This window comes from Camellia sinensis, chromosome 8 (assembly GCF_055761805.1).
Source record: "Camellia sinensis isolate YWXY chromosome 8, ASM5576180v1, whole genome shotgun sequence".
NCBI classification, from domain to species: domain Eukaryota; kingdom Viridiplantae; phylum Streptophyta; class Magnoliopsida; order Ericales; family Theaceae; genus Camellia; species Camellia sinensis.
The window spans coordinates 9,975,594-10,002,500 of NC_138968.1; the positions used below are offsets into that span (position 1 = coordinate 9,975,594).

At 37.9% G+C, this 26,907-nt stretch overlaps 2 protein-coding genes across 21 annotated transcripts in view; both read right to left on the reverse strand.

The window, feature by feature from the left end:
- Positions 1-7,749: 7,749 nt before the first annotated feature.
- Positions 7,750-8,723, reverse strand: LOC114280161 (large ribosomal subunit protein P1). Its single transcript, XM_028222498.2, has 4 exons — positions 8,577-8,723; positions 8,374-8,480; positions 8,048-8,266; positions 7,750-7,968 (listed from the first exon to the last, which is right to left on the reverse strand). The coding sequence occupies exons 2-4, from the start codon at positions 8,440-8,442 to the stop codon at positions 7,915-7,917; spliced, it is 342 nt and encodes a 113-aa protein (XP_028078299.1). The 5' UTR covers positions 8,443-8,480; positions 8,577-8,723; the 3' UTR covers positions 7,750-7,914.
- Positions 8,724-16,789: 8,066 nt separating this feature from the next.
- LOC114259213 (serine/arginine-rich splicing factor SR34A) overlaps positions 16,790-26,907 on the reverse strand; it is a 15,250-nt gene continuing 5,132 nt past the window's right edge. For 11 of the 20 annotated variants that reach the window (XM_028199215.2, XM_082884688.1, XM_028199216.2 and 8 more), the window contains 11 exons: positions 26,674-26,739; positions 26,514-26,588; positions 26,283-26,430; positions 26,109-26,155; positions 25,949-26,006; positions 18,661-18,710; positions 18,476-18,532; positions 17,650-17,729; positions 17,500-17,571; positions 17,364-17,400; positions 16,790-17,095 (listed from right to left, as the gene is read on the reverse strand). In XM_028199215.2, the coding sequence (XP_028055016.1) occupies positions 17,075-17,095; positions 17,364-17,400; positions 17,500-17,571; positions 17,650-17,729; positions 18,476-18,532; positions 18,661-18,710; positions 25,949-26,006; positions 26,109-26,155; positions 26,283-26,430; positions 26,514-26,588; positions 26,674-26,739 (711 nt within the window). In that variant the 3' untranslated portion in view covers positions 16,790-17,074. Of the gene's footprint in view, positions 17,096-17,363; positions 17,401-17,499; positions 17,572-17,649; positions 17,730-18,475; positions 18,533-18,660; positions 18,711-21,274; positions 24,462-25,948; positions 26,007-26,108; positions 26,156-26,282; positions 26,431-26,513; positions 26,589-26,673; positions 26,740-26,907 lie in introns of those variants that run through there. The other 9 variants (XM_082884681.1, XM_028199221.2, XM_082884677.1 and 6 more) reach the window with 1 other exon arrangement.

Genomic DNA, 26,907 nt, shown 5'->3' on the forward strand with positions numbered 1-26,907 from the left:
TATCGGTAGGCAGTGGTGAGGGTTATTACAAGTATGTCTCCTTTGCAATGGTCCACCAACGGATTTTCTTGGCTCCGTTGGGGTCGCCATGAACTTCATCAATTGGGTGCGAAGCTCAATGGTTTCCAAACCCATTTAGTCGATGATGCGGTCACCGTGGTCTTTCTCAACAAAAAGACGTTGAGACGTCTCAACGGCATGACACGGCATCGTTCCGCCGCATTGGGTGTCTGATCGTCGTGGTCCATAAGGCCATCGTGCGCTGGAGGGAATGCCAGACCCTTATCTTTGGTTCTCTCCGTCATTGGAGTCCTCTCTGCTATCCTAGAATAGGGTGTATCTTCGATTCCCATCACCGGAGTTCGTCACGAAGCAATTAGTGGTTTTCCCACAGACGGCACCAATTGTGCGGGGGTGATTTCCGCACTATGAAGAAGGATTGAACTTCGTGGATGAACAGCGTGATCTAGGAATTGAAGATTTGCACTGAGTAACAAACAGTGAGGTTGTCCGACCGGGGTTTGGTCGGAAACCCCTCCAATGGTAAAGTCAAGGACTCAGGGAGATCAAGAAAAGAGAATACAAAGAGTGTATATATGTTAAGTGTGTGGATTTTTTTGGATCCCTTGAGGGTGAACAGTGCTTACCTTTTATAGGAGAAGGTTGCTTGTCCTCCAAGACCTTCTCTCTCCGCCATCTGTCCAATGTATCTTATTCGTGGTCGTCTCCCATTGGAGGAGAACGACCACTCCACCTGACACACAGGTGCAGGTCTGTTTTGTTTGTCTCATTAGTGGACATCTCTCATTGGGGGAGAACGACCACTCCGCCTGACATTCAGATGCAGGTCTGTCATATGTGTGCCTTGTCCCTCTGCACCTCCATGTCTCCACGTTCTATTCACACAGAGGGAGAGGAGCAGAGTTGTTTGTCTCTTGTGATCCCAAAAGAGATCTTCAGTGAATTGGCCTTCTTTAAGTTGGTCTACTCCAGAGTGGTTGTCCAACTAGGGGGTCCAACATGTTGCTCAGCCCACTTCGGAGTGGTTGTCTGTCCATCCAGGAGGTCCACCATGTTGCTCGGCCCACTTCGAAGTGGTTGTCTGTCCATCCAAGAGGTCCACCATGTTGCTCAGCCCACTTTGGAGCGACGCTCGTACATTGGGCCAAACTCATATGATTGTCTTGCTTCGGAGCAAGTGTTGGCCATAGGGCCGAGGTCCAACCTAGCTCAACCTGGGAGTGAGCATTGCATTGGGCCTAACACCAAGACTTGATTAATTTTTACCCACTTCACCTCCCTACATGGCTTTGTCTCTCTAAAACCTTAGATAGACGTAAGTATATTATTGAGTGTATACGTATGAAGAACACATTCTTCAAAATGAATGTCCATATGTATTATATATATATATATATATATGTATGTATGTATGTTTATAGAGGGAAACAAAGTTGATTTAAAAGAGAGAAGATGTTTTTTTGGTGAGTGAGGTAGCGATAGTGGTAGGGTAGAGTGGCCGGTAGAAGAGGTGCATGAGGTATCATTAATCTTTCTTCCTTCCCTTTTTTTTTCTCTTTTTTTTTTTTTTTTTGGATTTTAGTTTTGATTTTGAATGGGTGGTCTTGTTTGGTGGTGGCTGCGAGTTTAGTGGTGGATGTGTATGGAGGTGGTGGCAGTGGAGTGGGGTGGTCAGTAGAGCAAGAGGTTGGTGGGTGTCTATAAGTGTTGCAAAGATGGATGGGGAAGAAGACATGATTGAAATATATATTTTGCCCTTGAAAATTAGTCACATGATGTGCACATAGTTACTTTTCGTCAAAAAATCTAACTTCCGTTATCTATTGAACCAAAGTGATACAACATTCAAAATTGAGGAGCAAAATCAAATCAATTTAAGCTAAAGAAACCAAAATGACACTGAGACCAAACTGTAGAGACTACCGATTAAATTGCCCTAAAATTTACGACACAGGCATGGCACAGCCCAATCCAGGCCAATGGACTTTGATTGGTCAATTACCCAACCTCAAACCGGACCATCTTCTGTATCTAAATCACAAACCTTACCCACGGTTTTCCAGTGCAGGTCCATGAACTTTGATTGATCAACGATCTGAGCTTAGACCAGACCATCCTATATCTAAATCCCAAACCTTACACATGATTCAAAACTTTGAAGTACTTCACAACAATTATAAGTGTATATTGAATCATACAAAAGAAAAGGGATAATAACACTTTTCACCGGTCTAATTTACTCAAATTTTTGGACCAAATTATTCGATTTAAAAACTAAATTGTTCGATTTAAAACTATAGAAACTAATTTGAATCAAATTGTATGGACAATAAATATAATGAACAAAAATAAAAGTAGACCTTATTTATTGATGTACATAATTACATCCATTGTGATTTGTTGAGTAACGTTAAGGATATCAAATTTTGTACCAAATAAATAATCAAATCTCTTACATGGATGTGGGGTCCGCAATTTTGTGGACCCCACGCCCATATGAGACATTTAATTATTTATTTGGTATAAAATTTAAGACCCGTAATAATTTCTTGATTTGTTATTGAATTGCATTTATTTTTATTTTTATTTTTATTTTTTAACCTCAGTTAGAGTGCTACTCTATTTTGTTTTTCAATTTTAATCTTATCATTTTACCAAAAATACATATATAAACATAGTAATGAATTAATAAAACAATATAATAACAAACAAGAGAAAGAGAAGAAAAAAAAATTATTCAGTGTGTTTGATTTTAATTTTCTAAAAATTAAATTTTTTATTTTTCATATTTTTTTATTAGTGAATATTTTTAAAATTTTAAATAAATTTTTTTTACTTTTTTAAATGCACTTTACTTAAATGTATCTAAATAGTAAAATATTAATAAAAAATTATTTTAAAAAATTAATTAATAAATAGAGATTATTTCATTTTTATCCCTATACTTTGTCACGACTTTCAGTAACCCCCTAGACTACTCTTATTTTCACACGTACCCCTATATTATTTAAGTTACTATCAATTTTGCCCCTGTCGTCAAATTTGAAACGGAAAAAGTTAAAAAAATTACATTTTGGCCCCAAATTTCAAAAGAAAAATGCAGACTCACCCTTTTTTACCAGCAAACCATCACTAGGAACCACCATTTCAAGCCCTTCTATATTTTTCGTTATAACTCTGTTTCGCCTCATTTTTACGTCGTTGGATTTAACTCACAGTGTAGTTTTCGTATCACATCTCACACGTATCATTCTTCCCCTTCCAAAAGTTAATAAAAAAAAAAATAAGACTTTTCTTCTCGTTTTTCACTTTTCTTCAAACCATCTTTCGGATTTCATATCTTTCTCGATTCTTGACGATTCCATTTCATTCTCTCACCATTCTCTTTACCTCACTTCCTACTTCGCCCTATACTACCTCGCTTTCTCACTTCTTCATGTAATGGGCAGTTTTGGTATGCCAAAAGTTGTCCGAAAATTAATTTTGAAATTTTCAAAACATTCATCTTTTGTTTCTTTCTTCTCGATCTTCCTCATTATTCTTCTTCTTCTTCTTCTTCACTTATAACATGATGTGGAACATGATTCTAGGTGATAACGGAACTGGTGATGAGGAAGATGCATATATAAGCAAATATGTGTTGGGGTAATACAAATAATATGGTTGCTAACATTCATGCCAATATTGAGTTCAATTGTTTTGATTTCTGTTCTATTAGTTTCAGTTTTTTATAGAGTGATTTGGGTTTTCCTTTAATTGCTATGGAATACATGGAATTCTTCTGTTTACGTTGAACTGCTAAATTGTCCCATTCTTTTACCTTGCAAATTTGGTTCATAAATGGCACCTCTCTCTATTGTCAATATTCCAAAAAAAAAAAATTCTTTTTTCGTAAATTACTTTAATTAAGAGCTTTAGATATTACAAGTTCTTTTAATTAGTCTCTCTCTTTATCAACCTCCTCTACAGGATTGTCCTCTGTCATGGATGACATATTCTGCTTCTTTCAAGGCCACATTGAGAATGTCGCTCATCTTAAGCAACAGTAGAGACAAAACAAGACAGCAAATAAAGTGATCATTGTTTTAGAAGCTTACAGAACTTTGAGAGATAAAGGCCTATATCCTGCAAATCAAGTCGTGAGAGATCTTCATGGGCAGTTCATTTATTCTCTATGACAGCTCTTCAAAAATCCGCTTTATAGCTGCTGTAAGTGAACGTTTCAGTCTAGCATTGATTTTTTTTTTTCTTGAACTTTAGTGAATTTGACACTGCCCTTTGTGCACATATTGTTTCGTTTATGGAACACAAGATGCCTATGGGATTGTTCCGTTCTTCTAGGGAAATGATTTTGAAGGTAGCTGATGTATGTGAACGTTTCAGTCTAGCATTGATTTTTTTTTTCTTGAACTTTAGTGAATCTGACACTGCCCTTTGTGCACATATTGTTTCGTTTATGGAACACAAGATGCCGATGGGATTGTTCCGTTCTTCTAGGGAAATGATTTTGAAGGTCACGTGCTCGTAGATGATGCAGATACCGTGAAGAAGGATTTGCCGCACACCTTCTTCACCAGTTTCGTTACCACCTAAAACGGATTATAGAAAATCAATCTGCATCCGTCCGCCAATTCGGCAGATGTGGATTGAGCGGACTGGCAGTTTGGCGGATAGATGCAAATCGGTTTGTCGGTTTAATATTTTATAAATTTTTAACATAATTCAACTTGTGCACTTCCTCAAAAAAAAAAAAAGAAAGTATTACAGTCAATGACTTAAAAAAATATTACAATCACTGCATGCCTCATCCAAAGCAAAAAAGTTTGAAACTTTAGAATATCATAATCACTGCATGTCTCATCTACATACTACAATCACAGCATGCCTCATCCACATAAAGTATTACAATCTATGGTTCTTAAAATATAAAAACAATTCAAACCACCAAAACCATGAACAAAGCAGAGATTGTATGTCTCTGTATTGTTACATCTATATCTGTTTTTAAAAACAAAAACCAACCAGCATATATCATATTTTCTATTTATTATTTTTAGAGATAGATTTAAAAACCAAAAAATATAGATAAATAATACGTTTATTTTTTTCAATTCAAAAAAGATATTCAAGTTGAAAATTTTTTTTCAACAGAATATTTAAACTCTTTTTTAATTGAAAACAAAAACAAAATTTTTAAACAAACTGAAAACACAAAGTCTTATAAATTACTAGGGGTGCTCGTGGTTTGGCGGTTCGATTGTGGCCAAAGGAATCTCAAATCCGCCATCCGTTCGGCAGATTGGCGGATTGGAGAAAATCAATCCGCAACCACCCGCTCGTCATCACCACCCCCACCAACACCACCACCACCACCACCACTGTCACCCACCCACCCACCATCACCACCCACCACCACTTGCCATCCGCCACCCACCTGCCACCACCATCCACGCCACCATCACCACCACCACCCACACGTTACCACCCACCACCCGCCACCGTCACCCACTCACCCACCCACCCACCATCACCACTCGCCACCACCTAGCACCACCCTCCATCCGCCACCCATATGTCACCACCACCCACTCGCTACCACCCACCACCCGCCACCGTCACCCATTCACTCACCACCACCACCCGCCACCTACCCGCCACCACCATCCACCTGTCACCACTACCCACCACCCGCCACCAACACCACCATCACCACCACTACCACCCACTCGCTACCACCCACCACCATCACCCACCCACCCACCCACCCACCACCACTACCATCCACCACCACTAGCTACCCACCACCCACCGTCACCATTTTCCACCACCGTCTTCCGCCGCTACCGTCACCCATCTACTCGCCACCACCTATCCGCCACCACCACCCACCACCCGCCACCACCACCACCACCACCACCACCACCACCACCACTAGCCACCACCACCCACCACCCATTGTCACCACTTTCTACCACCGTCTTCCGCCGCCACTTGCCACCACTCGCCACTTCTCACTCTTTTTTATATTTTAAATTTTTTTTAAACATTTTGTCAATTACCAAACGCGTTTGTAGTTTATGTTTTTCTAAAAATAAACAAAAAATAAACAAAAACCAATTTATAAAATTTTTATAAATATAAACTGAAAACGTAAACGTTACCCAACACACCCTTAGTATCTAATAGAGTAGCTTTCGAATAGGCCTACAAGCTGAATTTTGGGTCAGGATTCACAAAGCCCACAAAATTGAGCTAATAGGCCGACACATACGCACACCCATCGGACCAAGACCATTTTCAATATATTTTACGGTCGGGCAGGAATGGCCAATCCTCAAGCTTGAGCCTAGCCAGACACAAGCTAGTCCGTGAACACTAGGCTGATGACCCACCAATCTCCATATCAGTCAAACAATTCACCTTGTTTAACTCTATACGATAAGGGAAAATGAAAAATGTTTCCAAACTCCCTTTTCCTCCCACTCCCTTTGATCCCCTTTTTCTTCCATTGGTCAGTTTTTATTTTCTTTTCTTTTCTTTTTTTTTTCCTCCTCCAATCACCACCCGCCACGTGTGTGTGAGGGGTAGTGATTGGAGAGAGTCTCTATCGATGCTGGGGAAAATCAGACACCAAAATCGCGCCAAGGCAATTTTCAGCTCATTAACTTGAGAATTTTACGTGAAACTGTATTTTTATGAAACAAGAACAAAGTTCTTCAGCAAGCACAAATGCTCGAGGAAATTAATTATTCCACACCATTGGCCAATAAAAGAGATCAATTTACCAATCTTTAAATAATCCAGCAAGACTGAAAGCCTAGGGGGTTCATGGCATTTTGAGTACGACATGCAATTAGGTATTTCAAATTCCATTCAAGGGCTTTTCTTGACAAACTTCCTAAAATTTGAAAAATGTTACTTTTGCCAAGTTACTTGCCGAGCGAGAACTTTCTCCAGTAAACCTAACTTTTATAAGGTACTTCAACGAGTCTAATTTTCTAGGCTAAAACCTATTTCACAAAATGCTAGTAACAATAAAAGAAAAACAATGTCCCGTCCATAAATCATAAAAGGCTAAAACCATATGCAAAACACGAGCAAAGAATGTAAAGGCATCACCAACCAACCCTCAAGACTCGAACATATATGTAGTATTTAAATTGGTATAAAAACCAACTCAAAAATCACTCAAATTGAGTTTTACCCATCTCTGAGTCTCCCAAACGTCTACATATGCTTTTTAAGAGCAATTTGTAGCTTTCAAATTTACACTCTACCATTAATGAAGCTTTTATTCAAATTTAAGTCTATATCTCAGTCCTTACTCTAAATCTTACTCAAATTTGAGTAAAACACTCATATAAAGGCTTTATTTGATATGAACCACTCCAAAACTCATATTTAAGCATAATTTTAAGCAAAAGTTTCGCCAATGGCCAGGTATTAAATTCAAGAACCACAATGGAATTAAAAATTTTGAGTAAACATTTCAATCTCTGTTGATTTGGGTAAATTTAGAGTAAAATGCAATTTGATGCAAGTTTGGGTCAAGCAGTGGAGGGTGCTTTGAGTAATTTTCAGTCAATATTAAATTTAAATTCAATATAGGTTTATGCAAGGTTTGGAGATGCCCTGAGTACTTCATATCAAATAAAGCTTTTACTCTAAAAATTTGAGTAAGGGTTTGAGAAGACTAACAAAAATTAAAAATTATCACCCGATAACATGTTTTGTAAAGAATACTACTTAGAACACAAACCCCACATAACAAAAATCAGATGTTTCGAAATAAAAAATCTTCAGACAACTATCATAATTGCAGAAAAGAAAAAACAAAAATCTCAGTAGTTCTTAATCATCTAGAGGAATACCAAAACACACTGAACGTAGCTCCTAATCAAACAAAGAGAATCCCATATCGTCATCACTCTCTTCCTTCGGTTCTTCCTGCAAAAACAAATTAAAATCCTCCATTAAATCACTCACCATTCACAATTTATACAACTTTTCAAACAAATCTATATACCTTCTTCTCCTCAACAGCAGCAGCGGCAGCAGGGGCGGCAGCGGCACCACCGCCAGCAGCGGGAGCGGAAAAGGCCGCGGCGGCACCACCTCCACCAGATCCAACGTTCATGATGAGGTCATCAATGTTCCTCTTCTCAAAAAGCTTGGCAAAGAGGCCTGGCCAGTAGGATTCTATAGGCACGTTCGCAGCCTTAACCAATGTCGCAATCTTCTCTGCCTGAAACGTAATCAAAAACATACAATAAACACATCTATTACAATAAGATGATACAGATTTCAAAACAAAAAACAACTGAAACAGAATACGAGAGAGAAGACGATTACAGTGACGGGGATGCCATCGTCGTGGAGGATGAGAGCAGCGTAGGTGCAAGCGAGATCGCTCAGAGCCATCTTTCGCGGAAGAGATAATTGAAAACTAGTTTGCAAATCTACAGACAATCGATATTCATCAATTCGAAATCAATGAATAGATAAATTTGATATTAATAGATAATCGAAACCACGCAATAGCGAAAATCGAGAACCTGATAGTGTAGCGAGGCGTCGCCTCTGTGTGCTAGGGCAAATGAGAACGAACTGAAGCCGTGGAGAGGCTATATATATTTTATATATATATAGGAATCAATGACCTAGGGCACCAAGTATATGATGGGCTATGTCAAGGGTTTGTTGCCAATTAAGATGATTATAAGCCCAATATTATCTTGGGCCGGTCTTACAATTAGAAAGCCCAGACGATGTTAAGGCCAGCCTATCAAACCGACTTACGGTGGTAGTAGCTATTCGAATTGGTTAGAATTTTATTTAAAAAAATATTAAATATTTTAGAATATTGTGTGTTATTATTAACATAAATATAAAAAAAAAAATTGCACCTCAAACGAATCATAATTTATTTCTCCACTGCTCAACAAAGGTGACACAATATGTCTCATTAATAAAAATTTTTACTATCTAATTAATTTCAGCACCACAAAAGTAATGTTGTTTTAAATAATAATATCAAAATATGTATTGATATTGGCAATCATATATAATGGCAGAAGAAGTGAGGGATCAGGGGGTCACGTGTCTCTTGGGTTCTTATTATTAGTGACATGCAAGTATAAGTAATTTCATTATAAATATATGAAATTTATTAAATTGTTAGTTACATTTGACATGTGAAGTTCACTGTCTATGTGTTTATTTACTATTAGTGAGTGATGGGTCGTTGAACACACCAAATTTAAATACTAAACTATATCAAATTCTATCAGAATAATGGCAAGTCCAGGTATCGATCCACAGGGACTATTGTGAAATTAAACTAATTTAATTGTCAAATTCCTAAATTAATTTTGATAAAAAGATTGGTTGTTTATAACCTAATTTAATAACGAATAAATTAAACTAATGAATTATATTATCAAGAACAATTGAATTTAGGTTTACTTAATTGGGGAAAAATCCTAGGGTAGTGAATTCACCACTAACTACATTATTAGGGTTTCCAATTGAAATTAATTATGCTATGGTTTGAACGAATTAATGTTTCACAACTACAAGCTCAAAGCATTTAACAAGAAGATCATCACATTCAATGTACGAGCACGAACCATCTCAAGTAATACGAATCGTTCACTCTAAACTAGGGTGGTGATACGACTCGTTCCTCGTAGCATGGTTCGTCCCATACCTTGAATGGGAATGAATAGAAAACTCATGTATGGATAATATTCAACAATCACAGAAAGTCAAATATTTGAAAAGATAATAAAAATTATATATAAAGAATTTCTAAAACACCATACAATGGTTCAAACCTTTACATAATATAAAATCAAAAAAGAAAACTACATAATTACATGGCTAGGGTTTCATCAAAACCCTAGAAAAAAAGACTAGCCACGCATGGAGGAATGGAAGGAGGTAGAAGGAGAAGGAACAACCATGGGAGACATCTTTGAAGCTTTTGTTTTCCTTCTTTTCCAAACCCTAGCCTCCCTCTTTAGGTCAAAACAATTTCAGAACCTTAATCCAGCCTTTTACTTGCCTTTTTATGCTTCCAATCTCGTCCAAACAGGTTTAAAACGTCGGTTTGACTTTCCCAGAAAAAGTCAACGCACGTGCGGGAAAGTCAACGAACGTGCGGGAAAGTAAACTCTGCCCAAATTCTGTCTTTTTGCTCATTTTATGCTCCAACGATGTACAACCTGATTGACACTCAACGCACATAAAATATACAGTTTGACCAGCAAGTGACGTTAAGAGATTCTAATTAACGGCCTCAATGATGTACATTTCGGCCTTAATCAATGAGTGATATCACATACCAATGATAACGTGGTATTACCATTGTATTGAATTTTTAATCAAATTTTGTATAAAAAAATAATTTATCATTATATAATTTATTTTAAGACTTATATTCTTTTTTTTTTTTTGTATTGTACATGATATACTAGTTACAAATAACATTCTTTTTTTATGTAAAAATTTTCAATATTATAATTAATAAGTGCATCCTCTAATTTAATTTTCTGACTCCACCACTGATCATATATCAATTAATAACAACTGAATAATAATATTAAAAGATTAATATCCCGATACATAACAATCAATATTTAAAATCTTAATTCCAAAACTACTAAATAATTACCAAAAATCCTATACCACATTTGGATATCAAAGATTCCAATCGTTCTCCCTTCACACTTTAGGTCACAGTTTTTGTGTATCAAAAAATAAAAATAAATAAAAAATAAAAAAATAAAGTGAATTTAAAAGAGAAAAAAAAAGGTCAGATGAAAAATTATATAATTAAATAGTACTACTGTCTATGTGAAAAGAGTTATATTACAATAATGTACTTCTTCACATTTTTGTGGGATCTGTCATTATAAATTCTATAAATATATAAATAAAAAAAAAAGTACATTATCGTAACATACTCATTACAAAAAAATATCACATCCTCATAGTCAATAACGGTAAAAAAATAACGTTATGATAATTATTTATTTCTACTATTTTATCTTACCATTAAATTAATTATCAACATTGCATTAAAAATATACATTAGTGTTAAAATCCATTACAATAACATTGTGTTCACTAGTAATATCATCGACAACTAGCACTTCCTTTAGCCTCTTGGTTTAGAGGAGTATCATATAAACAAACCAAAAAAAAAAAAAAGTAAGTATGATCCAAGATTATTGCATCATGGATGCAATTTGATATCCTCCAATCTTATTTCATCTTTTTTGTTAAATACACAATTGAATTGTTGACCTAATAGTCCCCATTGTATACTAGTATTAGCATAAATAAACGAACCTTATTTATGTAATGTTGTTTTATTAATATAATATTTCTAACGCTTTCGAAAAAAAAAAAAAGGGGTCATTTTAGAATTCACATCCTCAAAAAAATATATCATATAAAAATTATCATAACTAAATTATTCAATCATAACTAGACGCCACATAAAATATAACCAAAACTTTTTAAATCATGACAAAATAATAAGGGAGCTTTTTTGATAAATCCATTTTCTAAGAGCTTTATTTCATCCAACCCATATTCTTTTTAACTATTCCATTAGGTCCAATTTGAGATAAGAAGACCAAAATACCCTTTTCATCTACTTATGTTCCATTTAGTTCACATTATTTTCTTATATTTCAATAAGTCCTATGGGTGACATAATTACCAAAATACCCTTAATGTGAATGTTCACACCGTCAACGTAAATGTTCATATCGTCAATGTGTAGGGGCTCGGCCCATGTCGATCCTCGTGGGTGCCTGGAAAAATTCGAGTCGGGCCGGGCCGGGCCACAGGCCAAAAAAATAGGCCCGGCTCGGCCTATTGATAATATGAATATTTATATTGACAAGTTAACATTCACATTGATAGGAGTGTAAAATTAGCCTGCGGCCCGTGGGCGGCCCGAAACCAGCCCGCCGCCCGGGGCGGGCCCGGACCGGCCCGTTCACAATGTGAATATTCACATTGACATATTAACATTAACAATAACATTGACAAGAGTGTAAAATTGGCCCATGACCCGTGGGCAGCCCGAAGCCGGGGCCCGAGTCGGGGCGGGCCCGGCCCGGCCCGGCCCGTTGACAATGTGAATATTCACATTAATATGTTAACATTCACATTGATAGGAGCGTAAAATTAGCCCGCGGCCTGTGGCCGGCCCGAAACCCGCCCGCGACTCATGGGCTGCCTTGGACGGGCCCGGTCCGACCCGTTGATAATGTGAATATTCACATTGACATGTTAACATTCACATTGATAAGAGTATAAAATTAGACCGCGCCCCGTGGCTGCTCGAAACTAGCTCACGGCCCGTGGGCGGCCCGGGGTAGGCCCGGCCCAGCCTGTTGACAATGTGAATATTCACATTGACATGTTAACATTCACATTGATAAAAGTGTAAAATTGACTCGTGTCCCATGGGCGGCACGAAGCCCGTGGGCGGCGCGGGGCGAGCCTGGTCCGGCCCGTTGACAATGTGAATATTCACATTGACATATTAACATTCACATTGATAGGAGTGTAAACTTGGCCCGTGGCCCGTGGGCGGCCCGAAACTCGCCCGCTGCCCAGGGCGGGCCCGGCCCGGCTCGTTGACAATGTGAATATTCACATTGACATATTAACATTAACATTGATAAGAGTGTAAAATTGGCCCGTGACCCGTGAGCAGCCCGAAGCCCGGCCCCGGGCCGGGGCGGGCCCGGCCCGTTGACAACGTGAATATTCACATTGACATATTAACATTCACATTGATAAGAGTGTAACATTAGCCCGTGCCCCGTGGCTGCCCGAAATACGCCCACGGCCCGTGGGCAGCCCGAGGCGGGCCCGGCCCGGCCCGGCCTGTTGACAATGTGAATATTCACATTGACATGTTAACATTCACATTGATAAGAGTGTAAAATTGACTCGCGTCCCACGGGCGGCCTGAAGCCCGTGGGCGGCCCGGGTTTGGGTCCGGGCCTACCCTGGGCCGCGGGCGAGCTTCGGGCAGCGGTCAAATTTTACACTCCTATCAATGTTAATGTTAACATGTCAATGTGAATATTCACATTGTCACGGGTCGGGCCAAGCCCGCCTCGGGCTATAATCAGGCTTCGAGCCGCCCACGGGCTGCGGGCCAATTTTACACTCCTATCAATGTGAATGTTAACATGTCAATGTGAATATTCACATTGCCAACGAGTCGGGCCCGCCCCGACCTGAGGTCAGGCTTCGGGCTGCACACGGGTCATGGGCCAATTGTACACACTTATCAATGTGAATGTTAACATGTCAATGTGAATATTCACATTGTCAACAGGCCAAGCCGGGCCCACCGCAGGCGACCCACGGGCCGTGGGCGGGTTTCGGGCAGCTACGAGGCGCGGGCTAATTTTACACTCCTATCAATGTGCATGTTAACATGTCAATGTGAATATTCACATTGTCACGAGTCGGGCCAAGCCCGCCTTGGGCTGCGGTCTGGCTTCGGGCCGCCCACGGGCTGCGGGCCAATTTTACAGTCTTATCAATGTGAATGTTAACATGTCAATGTGAATATTCACATTGTCAACAGGTTGGGCCGGGCCGGGCCCGCTTCGGGCAGCGGGCGGGCTTTTGGTTGTTCATGGGCCGCGGGCCAATTTTATACTCTTATCAATGTGAATGTTAACATGTCAATGTGAATATTCACAATGTCAACGAGCCGGACCGGGCCCGCCCCGGGCCGCGGGCGGGTTTCGCGCCACCACGGGACGGGGGCCAATTTTACACTCCTATTAATGTGAATGTTAACATGTCAATGTGAATATTCACATTGTCAACGGGCCGGGCCGGGTAGGCCCGCCCTAGACTGCTGTCCAGTTTTATACTCTTATCAATGTGAATGTTAACATGTCAATGTGAACATTCACATTGTTAACAGGCAGGGCCGGGCCCGCCCACGGCCCGTGGGCGGGTTTCGGGCAGCCATGAGGTGTGGGCTAATTTTACACTACTATCAACGTGAATGTTAACATGTCAATGTGAATATTCACATTGTCAACGGGCCGGGCCGCGGACGGGCTTTTGGCCGCCCATGGGCCGCGACCCAATTTTATACTCTTATCAATGTGAATGTTAACATGTCAATGTGAATATTCACATTGTTAATGGGCCGGACCGGGCTCGCCCCGGCCGCCCATGGGCTGCGGGCGAGTTTCGCGTCGTCACGGGACGGGGGCCAATTTTACACTCATATTAATGTGAATGTTAACATGTAAATGTGAATATTCACATTGTCAACGGGCCGGGCCGGGCCGGGTCGGGCCCGCCCTGGGCTGCTGTCCAGTTTTATACTCTTATCAATGTGAATATTAACATGTCAATGTGAACATTCACATTGTCAACAGGCCGGGCCGGGCCCGCCCACGGGCCGTGGGCTGGTTTTGGGCAGCCACGAGGCGCGAACTAATTTTATATTCCCATCAATGTGAATGTTAACATGTCAATGTGAAACATTGTCAACGGGTCAGGTCGGGCCCGCCCCGGGCCGCGGGCGGGCTTTTGGCCGCCCATGGGCCGCGGCCCAATTTTATGCTCTTATCAATGTGAATGTTAACATGTCAATGCGAATATTCACATTGTCGACGGGCCAGACCGGGACCGCCCCGGGCCGGCCATGGATCGCGGGCGGGTTTCGCGCCGCCACGGGACAAGGGTCAATTTTACACTTCTATTAATGTGAATGTTAATATGTCAATGTGAATATTCACATTGTCAACGGACCAGGCCCGCCCCGACTCGCGGCCGGGTTTCGGGCCGCCCACGGGCCAATTTTATATTCCTACCAATGTGAATTTTAAAATATGAATGTTCACATCATTAAATTGCTAATCGTTCAAAAAATATTTATAAGGGTATCAAAATTAAATATAAGGGCATAAGTGTCCAAGAAAATTGTGTAAATCAAGAAAATAGACTTTATGGAATAAAACTATACATACATGGGACTAAATGGGTTAAAAAATTTCTTCATGGACTTTTTGGGTTAAAACACTTCTAAATTGGACTTATCAATAAAAATCCCAAATAATAATTATAATAAATCATTACTAATATCACAATTAATCATAATCAAAAACTATAAATATCATAACTAGACGTAATATATTAAGCCTCAAAGATCAAAGGTGCATGCCTTACAACAATCAATATTCCTTCTCCGTAGGCCACAGCTCCATTAATGTATCCAAACTAAAAATAAAAAATTCAAGATTTAAGATTCAAAAGCAATCTTACAAATGCAGCCAGTGAACCTTTCCTACTCATCCGCTGGAACGACCAGAGCTATTGTTCACCTAAACAAAACCTAAGCCCCAGTTCATTTGAGGGATTGTCACACAGACCCAAATAACGAAAGATCAAAGAAGAAAGTTTGGAAAAGAAAAATGAATATAATCTTGCATTAACATTTGTGGAGTCTTTCAAGTCCAAAAAGAATGAAAAAAATTATTTGACTTATCTATGAATGAGATAAATATCATATATATATATAATAAATTCATGATACAATTTAAGAAACGATATAAATAAAAAAACAATACTAAATCAATGATTAACACAATTACAGATTATATACATAATACTAAAAATAAAAAGATTATATGTACTCTAATTTCTATATTCAACACTCCTCAAGCTGGTATAAAGATATTCAACAATCGTAGCTTGCCAATGGATGACTGGAAGAAGCTGGAAAAAATTCAAAGACTAGTTCAAATAAATACTACAGAACAAATCTAGTAGTTCACTAAATAAAAAAGGTCAAAAAGTGCTTAATACATCAGCACCACACCCATAAATAAATAAATAAAAAAAAAAAAAAAAAAAGGACTAAACTGCCCTAAAAGAACTAATCGAAATCAACGTCGAGACAGTTTAAAATGATCATACTGAACCAATGTACAGAACTAGATGTTGAACTAACAAGCGTAACACATAAATAACTTATGACGTAAGTTTAAACGATAATGACAACAGAGGGCATCGTATTAAAAAGTGCGTCGGATGTGAGCGGCTTATGTGGTGCGCCAAAGGGGCGATTTGGGTTGTGCGCCAAAAGAGACAGCATAAGAGGTCTATAGGGTATATCACCATACTCACCATGATATACATATAATACACATCCTCAAACTCAAATAGGTTTGAAGATAGAAACCTATTTGAAATTGAAACAAAAAGATAGACACTGGAACAAAAACACACAAAAAAATGAATTGCCAATAAAAAAAAATATGATAGAGATTTGAAATAAGAATAAACTGATAAATAGAGAAAGAGATCACCACGACATACATTGAAAGAAAATATAACAATGGAATGGGTTGAGATCCAACGAGCAGCCAAGGCAAAACTGTCATCCGCCGATAAAGTAAAATTACTAAATACTTAACCTAACTCTAATACCAAAAAAAAATGAAAAGAATTATTTAATTTACTCGTGATGAGGTAAATACCATGTATAAATAATAGATTCATGATATAATTTAAAAAACGATAGAAATAAGAAAATAATACTAAATCAGTAATTGACACAATCATAGATTATATACATAATATATAAAATAAAAATAAAAAATCTATATACTCTAATTTCTATATTCAATAGTCCACACATCAACACACACATAATTCCATTGGACAGAAAAAGCAAACCTCAATGTTCTATGCTGATCAGTTCTACAATCCAGAGTCTTTCATAAAATAAATAAATAAAAATTTCATACAGTGCTTTTTTCTCAAACTTAAGGACAATACAAAACATAAAGCTCAGATTCAGTCGATTGACAAACTTCATGATAATGAACATATTTCCAGACCTAGTCCTAGGATTGGTTTTTAAATGACATTTTCAAATAATTAGTCTACTCAGATGCCATTAAAAAAAAAAAAAAAAAAAGCATGCTCCCGAACTATCCCATCCAAGCAGGCTACAAAAAGTTCCACTCCGGTTGTATAGAAGTCAGCCACTACCTGACCGTGCCTGAAACAAGATCAAGTTTCAACAATCAGTCCCTGACATTCCATTCAGACATAATCATAGTGATATAATAATATTAATAGTAACAGTAAATGCTGAGAGTATGGTTTCCCAAATTTCCTTAATGCGTTTTTCCAAAAAAAATCTCAGGTAAATCATCTAATTCAGAGAGCTTAATATATTATTAATGACACCAGTGTGTACACGTGCAGTATGTGAATGAGGCACAATTGTTTCTTTTTCCCCAAAAAATTAATCTATGGGATCTTACCTTGCGAGGAGATCCAGACCTCGACCTTGATCTTGGTCTACATAATTTGGTCAAAAATAAGCAAAATGAAGGTTAGAAATAGCACTCAGAGAAACAAAAAGCACAAAGATGAATGATACAACTAAGACCCAAATACCTGGATGATTTCACAGGAGACGGGGATCTAGATTTTGATGCTGTTCTGGAGAGAGAACGGTCCAGTGATTTGCTGCAATTAGATCAGCAATTTCTCAGTTGTCAGAAAAGCTTATAAATGAAGCAAACAAACAATTAACATGAGTTATACCTCCTATTCCTCCTTGGAGTTCTGCTTCTGCTGCGGCTCCTACTTCGGCTCCTTGACGGACTGTCCTCATACTTCTTCACCTACAACCATTTACATACAAACATATCAAACAAAGAACAGGACAACCTTTTCAAAGAGCACCTCCCAACCAATCTCTCAACATCATTGCTTTCATGCATAAATCTGCGTTAGTTCCTAACCCAGAACCTTTGGGAGGAAGCTTTGTGGGTTTGGACTTTGACCAGTTGTAGTGTTTGTTATTTACCCAAAGAAAATCATCATAATCCTATGTAGGGATGGCAATTTGACTAATGGGACTCGCATATGATACATAATACCAAAATATTAACACCTCCCCATGAGGCCCATATCATGCATTGCCAAAATATTTTTTAAAAAATTGAAACCTCATGCAATATCATCATCCCCTTCTGGTATAGGGAATGTGCAATTTTATCCTCACCATGTCATGGGGGTGGGATGAATTGCAAGAATTGATTTTGGTCCTCAGGTCGAGGTTGGGTGAGGGATCCCTCATCCCGCATCCAATCTGATACCATCCCCAAACCCTACCACCTCTCTGTATAGAATCTAGGGTAAACATATTGAAGACCAAAACTGGAGAGAAGGGGAGTCCTAGATTATTATGCTACTACAAAAACTTTCACAAAACTCAAGAATAAGCAGAAAAAAAATGAAAACAGTGTCCCAAATGCTACGAGGGACGCTGCTCCTGAATTACATAAACACACATTTGGGGTCTAAGTATAATCCGGTCAATAAAACTAATAAGGTTAAATATATAATAACAAATAAGTGAAAATACCCGAATATAAGTTCTCGTCCAAGGATTTCTAAATTCAGTGTCATCAAGTTTTCGAATCTGAGTAACACAAAAACATCAGTTACTTAACTGAAGCACCAAAAAAAAAAAAAGTTTCAAAATTAAAAAATGAAAGCAAAAAAAACAAAGAAACTAAAAGCAGAAAATGAATTCTCTCAGCAACTTACAGCATATTTCATGTCCTCGTAATTAGTATAATCAACCAGACCAAAGGTTCCTGAAGAAACAAACAATTATGCAGAGCAAATTTTGAACAAAAAAAATTTAAGAAATGATAAGTCAGATAATTATGGCAATACCACTGAATATGCACAAGAAAGAAATTAACATACATAAGGTACTAGTGACAGGAGTGACAACTAAACAAATATAGTACAGACAATGACCTCCATTGAGTATTGATCACTCAGACTACATTAGCATTCAAAAAGGCTAAGGACTACATCGAACATTTGAAACACAAGGAAATATATATAGATTCAAACATTTGAGTATTGACCACAATATTCCTCCATTTCCAAAAAAAGAAAAGTAGAAAGGTGTACAATCCTCTTAAAGCATCCAAATGACCCCTGGACATGTCCAGTGCCCCTTCCAGCATATACCAGCCAGCCAACCTTCGTTGAAACCATTCGACCCCTCCATGCCACACCACCTTAGCCTTAAAGAGGAGCTCAGAGATAAGCCAAGGTTTGTGACCAGAAGAGCCTTTAACATAGCCGAAAGCCAGATATGCAATAGAAAAATGAAGCTTGCTATTGCCTGCTTCCATTCCTTTTCTTAAAAGGAAATAAATTTAAACCCATGATGCAATCCCCAACCCTTCAAAAGCCACAAAAGCACTTTTTTAACCAGGCTACAATGCCTAGGGCATAAGTTGTCTACAATAGAAAACATGGCAGGTCACGTTTATGAAAAATTTTCTAGGTTTAGGGCCCTGTAGATCTTCAAGGGTTTCTAGATGGAAAAAGTGAAATTTGGTTCGATTTTCAAAAGTGAAAATTTGCTGGATTTGCATAACAAAGGATGAAAAGGACTTAAACAGTATGTACTTTAGGGGTTTAACGGTTAAATTAAAAGCCAATAGTAATTTTGTAAGAAGAAGAATCTAGGAATCCCGCTTAAAACTCATTAGGAATTATCCCCTAAGGTAAGGTTGCACAAAGCATCACACAACTTCAAAAGCTTTACACAAATTCCCAAAAATTTCACTCTAAGAAGATTACAAATGTACCTTACTTAGGAGACAAAAATAAAATATATGAACTAAAATCTAAGGTGAATTAAGTTTTCACAAGTCAAAAACATCAAAAATAGGTAATGATTTTCATAGAAATAATTTGCTACATGAAAAAAAAATAAAATAAAAAATAAAAATATTAGAAGAGTACCTTAAATTCTCAAGAGTAATATATATAAGTTTACTCCTATCGTATCACATTTTAGAGCATGTAGCGTACCATGTTCCCGTTCCCATTCCATGTACAGGAACAATCCATGTTCTATGTAACATAGGTCTCGTCTAATTCTACTAAGACTAGGATTAAAAGTGTAGGAGCATTTGACCCCTTTGACTATTAGACTGTTGTAGAGTCTAGACCCAAATAAGATCACAAATAATGATCTAATAATATAATTTGACCCATAAGGTGAACCATGGTCAGCCCCGACATCTTATGTTCTGCAATTTCCAAAATTACAAAAATACTTTTTAACACCTAAAATCTAATAAAAATCATAAAATCTGTCCAACAGTCATCAAACCCATGAAATATATAAAAATAAGACTCGATGCTAGGCATGATTATACAAAGCATAGGCATGCTACAAATAAAATATCAAAAATTCCCTCTTCTTTCCCCATTCTATATGATTATGAATTGCTCAAACATTGGTATATTGATAATAATTTTGAATCCTTATCATGCTGTAGAGTTTCCATGTCTTCCTGCTCATCACAATCTTGTGCAGGAAACTAATTGTTCAACTCTTTTAGTAGATCCATGCAAAAGAGCTATTGTACTAAAGTTTATAGCTAATCCACATAAATTACAATTTCTTAACATAAGCAAAAAAAAATTCCAAATTAATCTAGAGCAAGAAAGCATGAGGCTGCCAACTAAAATTTTATTCAAACCTAAGCATCTGAATACACAATTCACATGCACATATAAAAATTACTCATCACACTGCAAGGTTTTATATACAAGAGTTAATTGTTTCTAATTTAGAAATTGCTGATATTACTGTTAGATAATAAAGGAAGCACAACATTTGAATACGTTGTTGTGCCTTTTAAGGTTGCTTTGTGTGGACGGCAATGCTTGGTCATATTCTTACTATTGATAATCTTATCCAGCGCGGGCCTATCCTAGTTAATTGGTGTTGTTTGTGTTGTGCGGATACGGATGCGGAATCGGCGGACCACTTGCTTATTCATTGTCCGGTTGCTTCTCGGCTTTGGATGCTTATTGTTGTAACTTTTCGCTTGGATTGGGTACAGCCAGGTTCTATGTTCACAGTTTTGCAAAGTTGGGCAGAGGGTCGAGTTGGGAGGAGGTGTCGAAAGACATGGATGCTTGCTCCCCATTGTTTATTGTGGTTGATTTGGTTGGAGCGTAATAGGCAGGTTTTTAAGGGAGTGGCTCACTCATTTTCTTGGCTTTGGAGTCGCCCCCTTATGGTTTTGTATAGTTGGGTTTAGTTGATTCGGATGTTTTGGCATTTGTAGATCTTGTTGAGGATTTGACATCTTAGTTTTTGGACCTTTTAGGGGCGTCATTTTTGTATTCGTTTGCATTGTTTTGATGCATTTCCAATAAAGTTTTGCTTATTTATCAAAAAAAAATAAAAAAACATTTGAATGTGGTGTTGTAGAACAATGATCAGCTACACACTCAAGTACTTTAATTGTGGCAAAAAAGTGAAGGGCTTGTTTGGTTTGTGTTTGTAGAATAGTTTTTGAGATAAAAGGTACGAAAACTTGTTTGGTTTGTCTTTTTTCAGATATGATTTTGAAAAATTGTTTTGGGGAGAGAGTTTTAAAAAAAATGATTGATTTAATGTGTATGAGAGAGAGAGTGATTTTGGAAAGTAGGTAACCAAACAAAATTTTGAGATTTTTTTTGAAAAAATTTGTTTGGTTTGATTGCTCTTGAAAATTTGTTTGTAGAGAATTTTTCCCAAAAACAAACCAAACAAGCTCGAAGTCATCTTTGGTGATAAGTTCTATATTCATCATATCATGTATATATATATTATGTTCACAAGTTAAACTTACACCTTAGTCTTTGTTCAATCACTCTCCTTAGACAATAAGGTTAACGGCACAATAATTTTTCATGAGAAGTAGAACTTGTAAAGGTAACTTTCATCAACTCCTCTCATTGTAGTTCCTTTTTTCTTTTTCTTTTTTGGATTGGCATCATTGTACTCCATATTTAATTAAGATTTATGTGCCACGCCATCAATGCATACTTCGCACAAACAACCCACCTTTTTTCTTCTACATTCCCAACAAGAAAACATTTACACAATATTACTCTCAATGAAGTCATTTTGGTATAGATGCATCACTAAACCTCTTTCAACCTCAGCACTAGCTATCATAATAACAAATCAACATAAGAAAGTTTTGTCACCCCATGTTATTATAGTGCATTAGCATGCATTTCTTAATGCTTGTAGCATCCTAAGAAGGAACAGCCGTGGTATATTTTCTCAAAAACTTTGACGCATTTTCATTATGGTAGTAATGATTTCAGCTCATAGATCTCATATTCATCTCACCATGATTCAATTAAAGAAAAGAAACATAGAGTATGTTTGGTTTGAGTTTGGGAGATGAGTTTTAGAGATAAAAAGTACGAAAAGTTGTTTAGTTGGTTTTTTTCAAAAGATGTTTTTGAAGATTATTTTGAGAGAGAGTTTTGGAAAAAGTGATTGATTTGATGTGTATGAGAGAGAGATTTGTTTGGAAAACTTATAAACCAAACAAGTTTTGGGAAATTTTTTTGAGAAAATTTGTTTGGTTTGATTACTTATGAAAACTTATTTGTAGAGAATTTTTCCTAAAAATTTTTGGGAAACACAAACCAAACAAGGCCATAGAACTTTTTTGCCTCAATCTAAGAAGCAAGGATATAGACATCATACATGTGACACAACATGGACACAATGACACATCAATTTTTTAAAAATTCAATGCACGACACGTGAGGGACGCACAAAATATATGATTTTTAATATTTATTATTATGTCATATACATTGTTGTCAAATTGCCCATCAAATCATGAATCATTTTGCTAAAATAGTGAATCATGAATCATATAAAATCGTGCACCGTAAGATTCACTTTACTTAACATAATTTACTATTTTATACATGTATATACCAAACCAAGCCTTAAGTCCCATCAAATGGGGTCGGCTACATGAATCCTTCTTCTGCACGTTGCCCTATCAAAGGCTATTTCGTTAGTCAAATTAAGTAAATCCATATCTCTATTTACAATGCTAGCCAACGTTAATTTAGGCCTATCCCATCTCCTCACACTTTCATCTACCGTTACAGCATCGCATTCCTTCACTACTGCCTCTATTGGTCTCCGTTAAATATGACCAAACCATCTTCATCGATTCTCTCTCAACTTATCTTCTATCGATGCTACTCCTACCTATTCTCGAATACACTCATTTCTAATTCTGTCTTGTCTAGTCTTACCACACATCCACCTTAGCATTCTCATCTCAGTAACACTCATCTTATCTACATGTTGTTTCTTAATTGCCCAACACTCCGTCCCATACAATATCGCCGGTCTAATAGCCGTTCTATAGAACTTATCTTTTAGTCTAGTGCGTATTCGTTTATCGCACAGTACTCCAGACGCACTTCTTCACTTACAACATCCCGCCTTAATCCTATGGGTCACATTTGCATCAATCTCCCCCGCTGTTGTGATAATCAACCCTAATAACGAAAATGTTCACTCTTAAACAGTTCTTAATTCTCAATATTCACTTCTCCTCTGTTTCATTGTTACTATTACTAAATATACACTCTGTACGGGGAGCAAATATTCCGGCAAGCCCGTACTCCTTTCTTCCAAACTCCGTTTATGTCCGATCACCTGCGAGCGAATAACGGTGAGCTGCCCGGCGGTGTGTGGCCGGAAAAACCCTCCGACGATCAAGTTAGCACACACCTTAGGATAGAGAGAGAGAGGAATGTTAGAGTGTAGGAGTTTTCTTACAAAGTGTTCGTCTGTCCAGTATGGGGGGCGCAGACATGCTGATATACCCTCTGCGCCTCATATCCACTCCCAGTCATCTCCCGACACGTGGCTCTGCTATCCCATCTATCAGCATAAACCTTACTGAACATCACCTAATCCCAACTGTCTGCCCTCTCAGTTGGAGCTCGGCAGCCGAGCTTCTCTATCCACGGTCGTGCTGTGCTTCATACCCAAGCACTTCACTGGCTAAGCCCAGGGAGGACCGGGCTAGGCGGCATCTCGGCAAAGCTGAGCCCGGGGCACCTCCTGTGGTCGACCTTCCTGCCGATCAAACGGTTACCTTGGCTGACCACGCCTTTCCGGGCGCCGGTCACTCAGCTTGTCTGGCTTCCACCATCCCCTGATCAAGCAGCTCGGTCCAACCGAGCACTGCCTTGCCGAGCAGCTTCTTTACGGTCTAGGGCGGCACACACTTGGCCCAATTTCTGCCCGGCCCAAGTTCTGGCAGCCCGTCTCCGGGCGGACAGTCGATCATCTCGGCCACATGCACCACTGGGCTCCCAACCTGCTTGGCCGTTACCTCGGCCCAATTCCAGATCATAAATCCCCCTCTCACACTCCATGTTTGTTTTAATTCTGCTTATCCAAAATCCTTTAGATTCAAGAATTTCTCTCCAAATCTCCAACTTTGTGTTAACTCCTCCAGTCCCATCCACTAGAACGATATCGTCTGCATAAAGCATACACCATGGCACGTCATCTTGAATATTTCTCGTCAACTCATCCATAACTAAAACAAAAAGATAAACACTTAAGGTAGATCCTTGGTATAACATCATGTACATCAATATAATTAATTGATCTTTTTTTTTTTTATTTTGTGAACACATTGTCATTTTATGCATTATGCAAACAAAACTTAGGCCTCGTTTGGCAAGAGGCTATTTTAGCCAATTAGCCAAAAAGTTACTAATTTAGCCAAAAAGCCAACAACCCATACCAAAAAGTCAAAGATTCTCTTTTCTCTCTACTTTTTGCACATCTTTTCGTAATTAGCCAAAAAGTCATCCCAAACATACAAGTTTTTTTTACCTACCTTTTTAGCCAAATAGCCAAAAAGTTACTAAATTAGCCTGTTCCCAAACGAGGCCTTAAGCCTCATTTGGGGACTAGCCGGTTCAGCCAAAATGCCAACAACCCATACAAAAAAGTCAAAGATTCTCTTTTCTCTCTACTTTTTGCACATATTTTCGTAAAAAATCAAAAAGTCCTCCCAAACATACTAGTTTTTTTTAGCTCATATTTTAGTCAAATAGCCAAAAAGTTACTAAATTAGTCTGTTCCCAAACGAGGCCTAAATCTCAATTTGCGAACATGCTTTTTGGGAACATGGATACTCGTTTGGGAACATGCTTTTTTAATAACTTTTTGGCTAGTACGTTTGCACAATGCATCATATTAATAACTTTAATAACTAGTATGTTTGGGATGACTTTTTGGCTTTTTACGAAAAGATGTGCAAAAAGTAAAAAGAAAAAAAAAATCTTTGACTTTTTGGTATAGGTAGTTGGTTTTTTGGTCTTTTTAGTAACTTTTTGACTTTTTTGCTAAAAAAGCCACTTGCCAAACGAGGCCTAATCACAACGAATAGTAGTGAGTACAATTCACTCAATTTAAGATTCAATAAAACGAATCGAGTCATTTTGGTTGAAACTCGTATCGAATTGAGTTATTAATAGATATAAATCTATATTATTTTTCTTTTATCATTGTCTAAGTTATTGAGTTCAAACTTATAATGTGTTGCAAATGTATCTAAGCAATGGACATATGTATCCCCCATGTGTTTGAAGTGCGTCTGGGTCTAAAGACAATGATACAACACATTTAGATAAGTGTCCGACAAGTGTCAGTCAATGTCAAACACAGACACTACACAAACATACACCTTCTTAGAAATGTTTGTACTTCTTAAGCATCAATCATTAGCAATCTTTCACAAAAGCATTGGAAAAATAATTTTTTTGTCTCCATAGTGTAACTACATCAATATGTGACCTTATACACTTGGGTAAACCAAATTATCGAAAATAAAATGGACCTTTATCTTTCCATAGATAGAGTCAAACACAGAATGCTCTCATTGAGATTTGAAAGAAAATAAGAATGACGTGTTAAGGTAAAAAGGTAGGGAAGAAAAAAAGGTACAAGTCATACCCTCACTATCTCGGGAAACTTCAGCAAAGCACACATCACCAGCTTTTCGCATATGATCCTAAATCATCATCCCAACAAGATTACTACTATGGCAGCATAGGGAGAGAACGGGGATGGGGGAACATTACAAATGTTTTGCACATATAATAACCATACTTACCTTCAAGTCTTGCCATGAAGCAGATGATGGAAGCCCACGAACAATAACTGTACACCAAATTATGTGTAGTCAGAATTGTCTGAGGATGATTAAAATAGGCCTAGAACCAAAGGTGTAAAGATGATAACAAAGAGCATTCATGTATATAGCCAAAGATATTAGCGTTAGTTGTACCTCGGTATTCAGAATGACGTGAAATGCCATAACGTCCAGCACCACCACCACTGCCACCACCGCTATCGCGACCGCCGCCGCCACTACCATAGCCACCACGACGATCACTTGAAGATGATGGCCCTCTACCACCATGTGCAAGCTCAACCTACATTAGAAGACATTTGAGAAGACAAACATAAAAGCACAACAATATGGAATGCAAGCGAAAGCATTTGAAATTTTTATTACCCTTAAACGACAACCATCAAAGTTATAACCATCTCGACCTCTAATTGCATCTTCCGCATCCCGAGCATTTTCAAACTACAAATTAAACAAATTCAATACATTCAAAATCACTAAAAATAAGTTCATGTTTTTAAGAAAAACCTGAAGTCAAAAGAGGTACCTCAACAAAACAATAACAAGGAGGCCTCGGAGGAATCTTCAATTCAATATCCAATATACGGCCATACTGCAAGAACAAAAGAATAAGTAAATATCTCAAACATGCTGATAGATATTCACGCTTTCAACATTAACGGCTCTTAGAATTTGTTTTGCCAACAATACAATGTTGCAATCTAGTATTATCAATTCTACTTAAACTAAACCTTAAGGTACGTGGTAAGTTAAGTCATTA

What these genes read in the sequence shown, in the direction of transcription:
- LOC114280161 (XM_028222498.2), bottom strand. Translation starts at nt 8,442, where the DNA reads ATGGCTCTGAGCGATCTCGCTTGCACCTACGCTGCTCTCATCCTCCAC. An exon ending in ACGATGGCATCCCCGTCACT is followed by an intron (nt 8,267 to 8,373) that starts GTAATCGTCTTC and finishes ATTACGTTTCAG; the next exon opens with GCAGAGAAGATTGCGACATT. An exon ending in CTGCTGTTGAGGAGAAGAAG is followed by an intron (nt 7,969 to 8,047) that starts GTATATAGATTT and finishes TTGTTTTTGCAG; the next exon opens with GAAGAACCGAAGGAAGAGAG.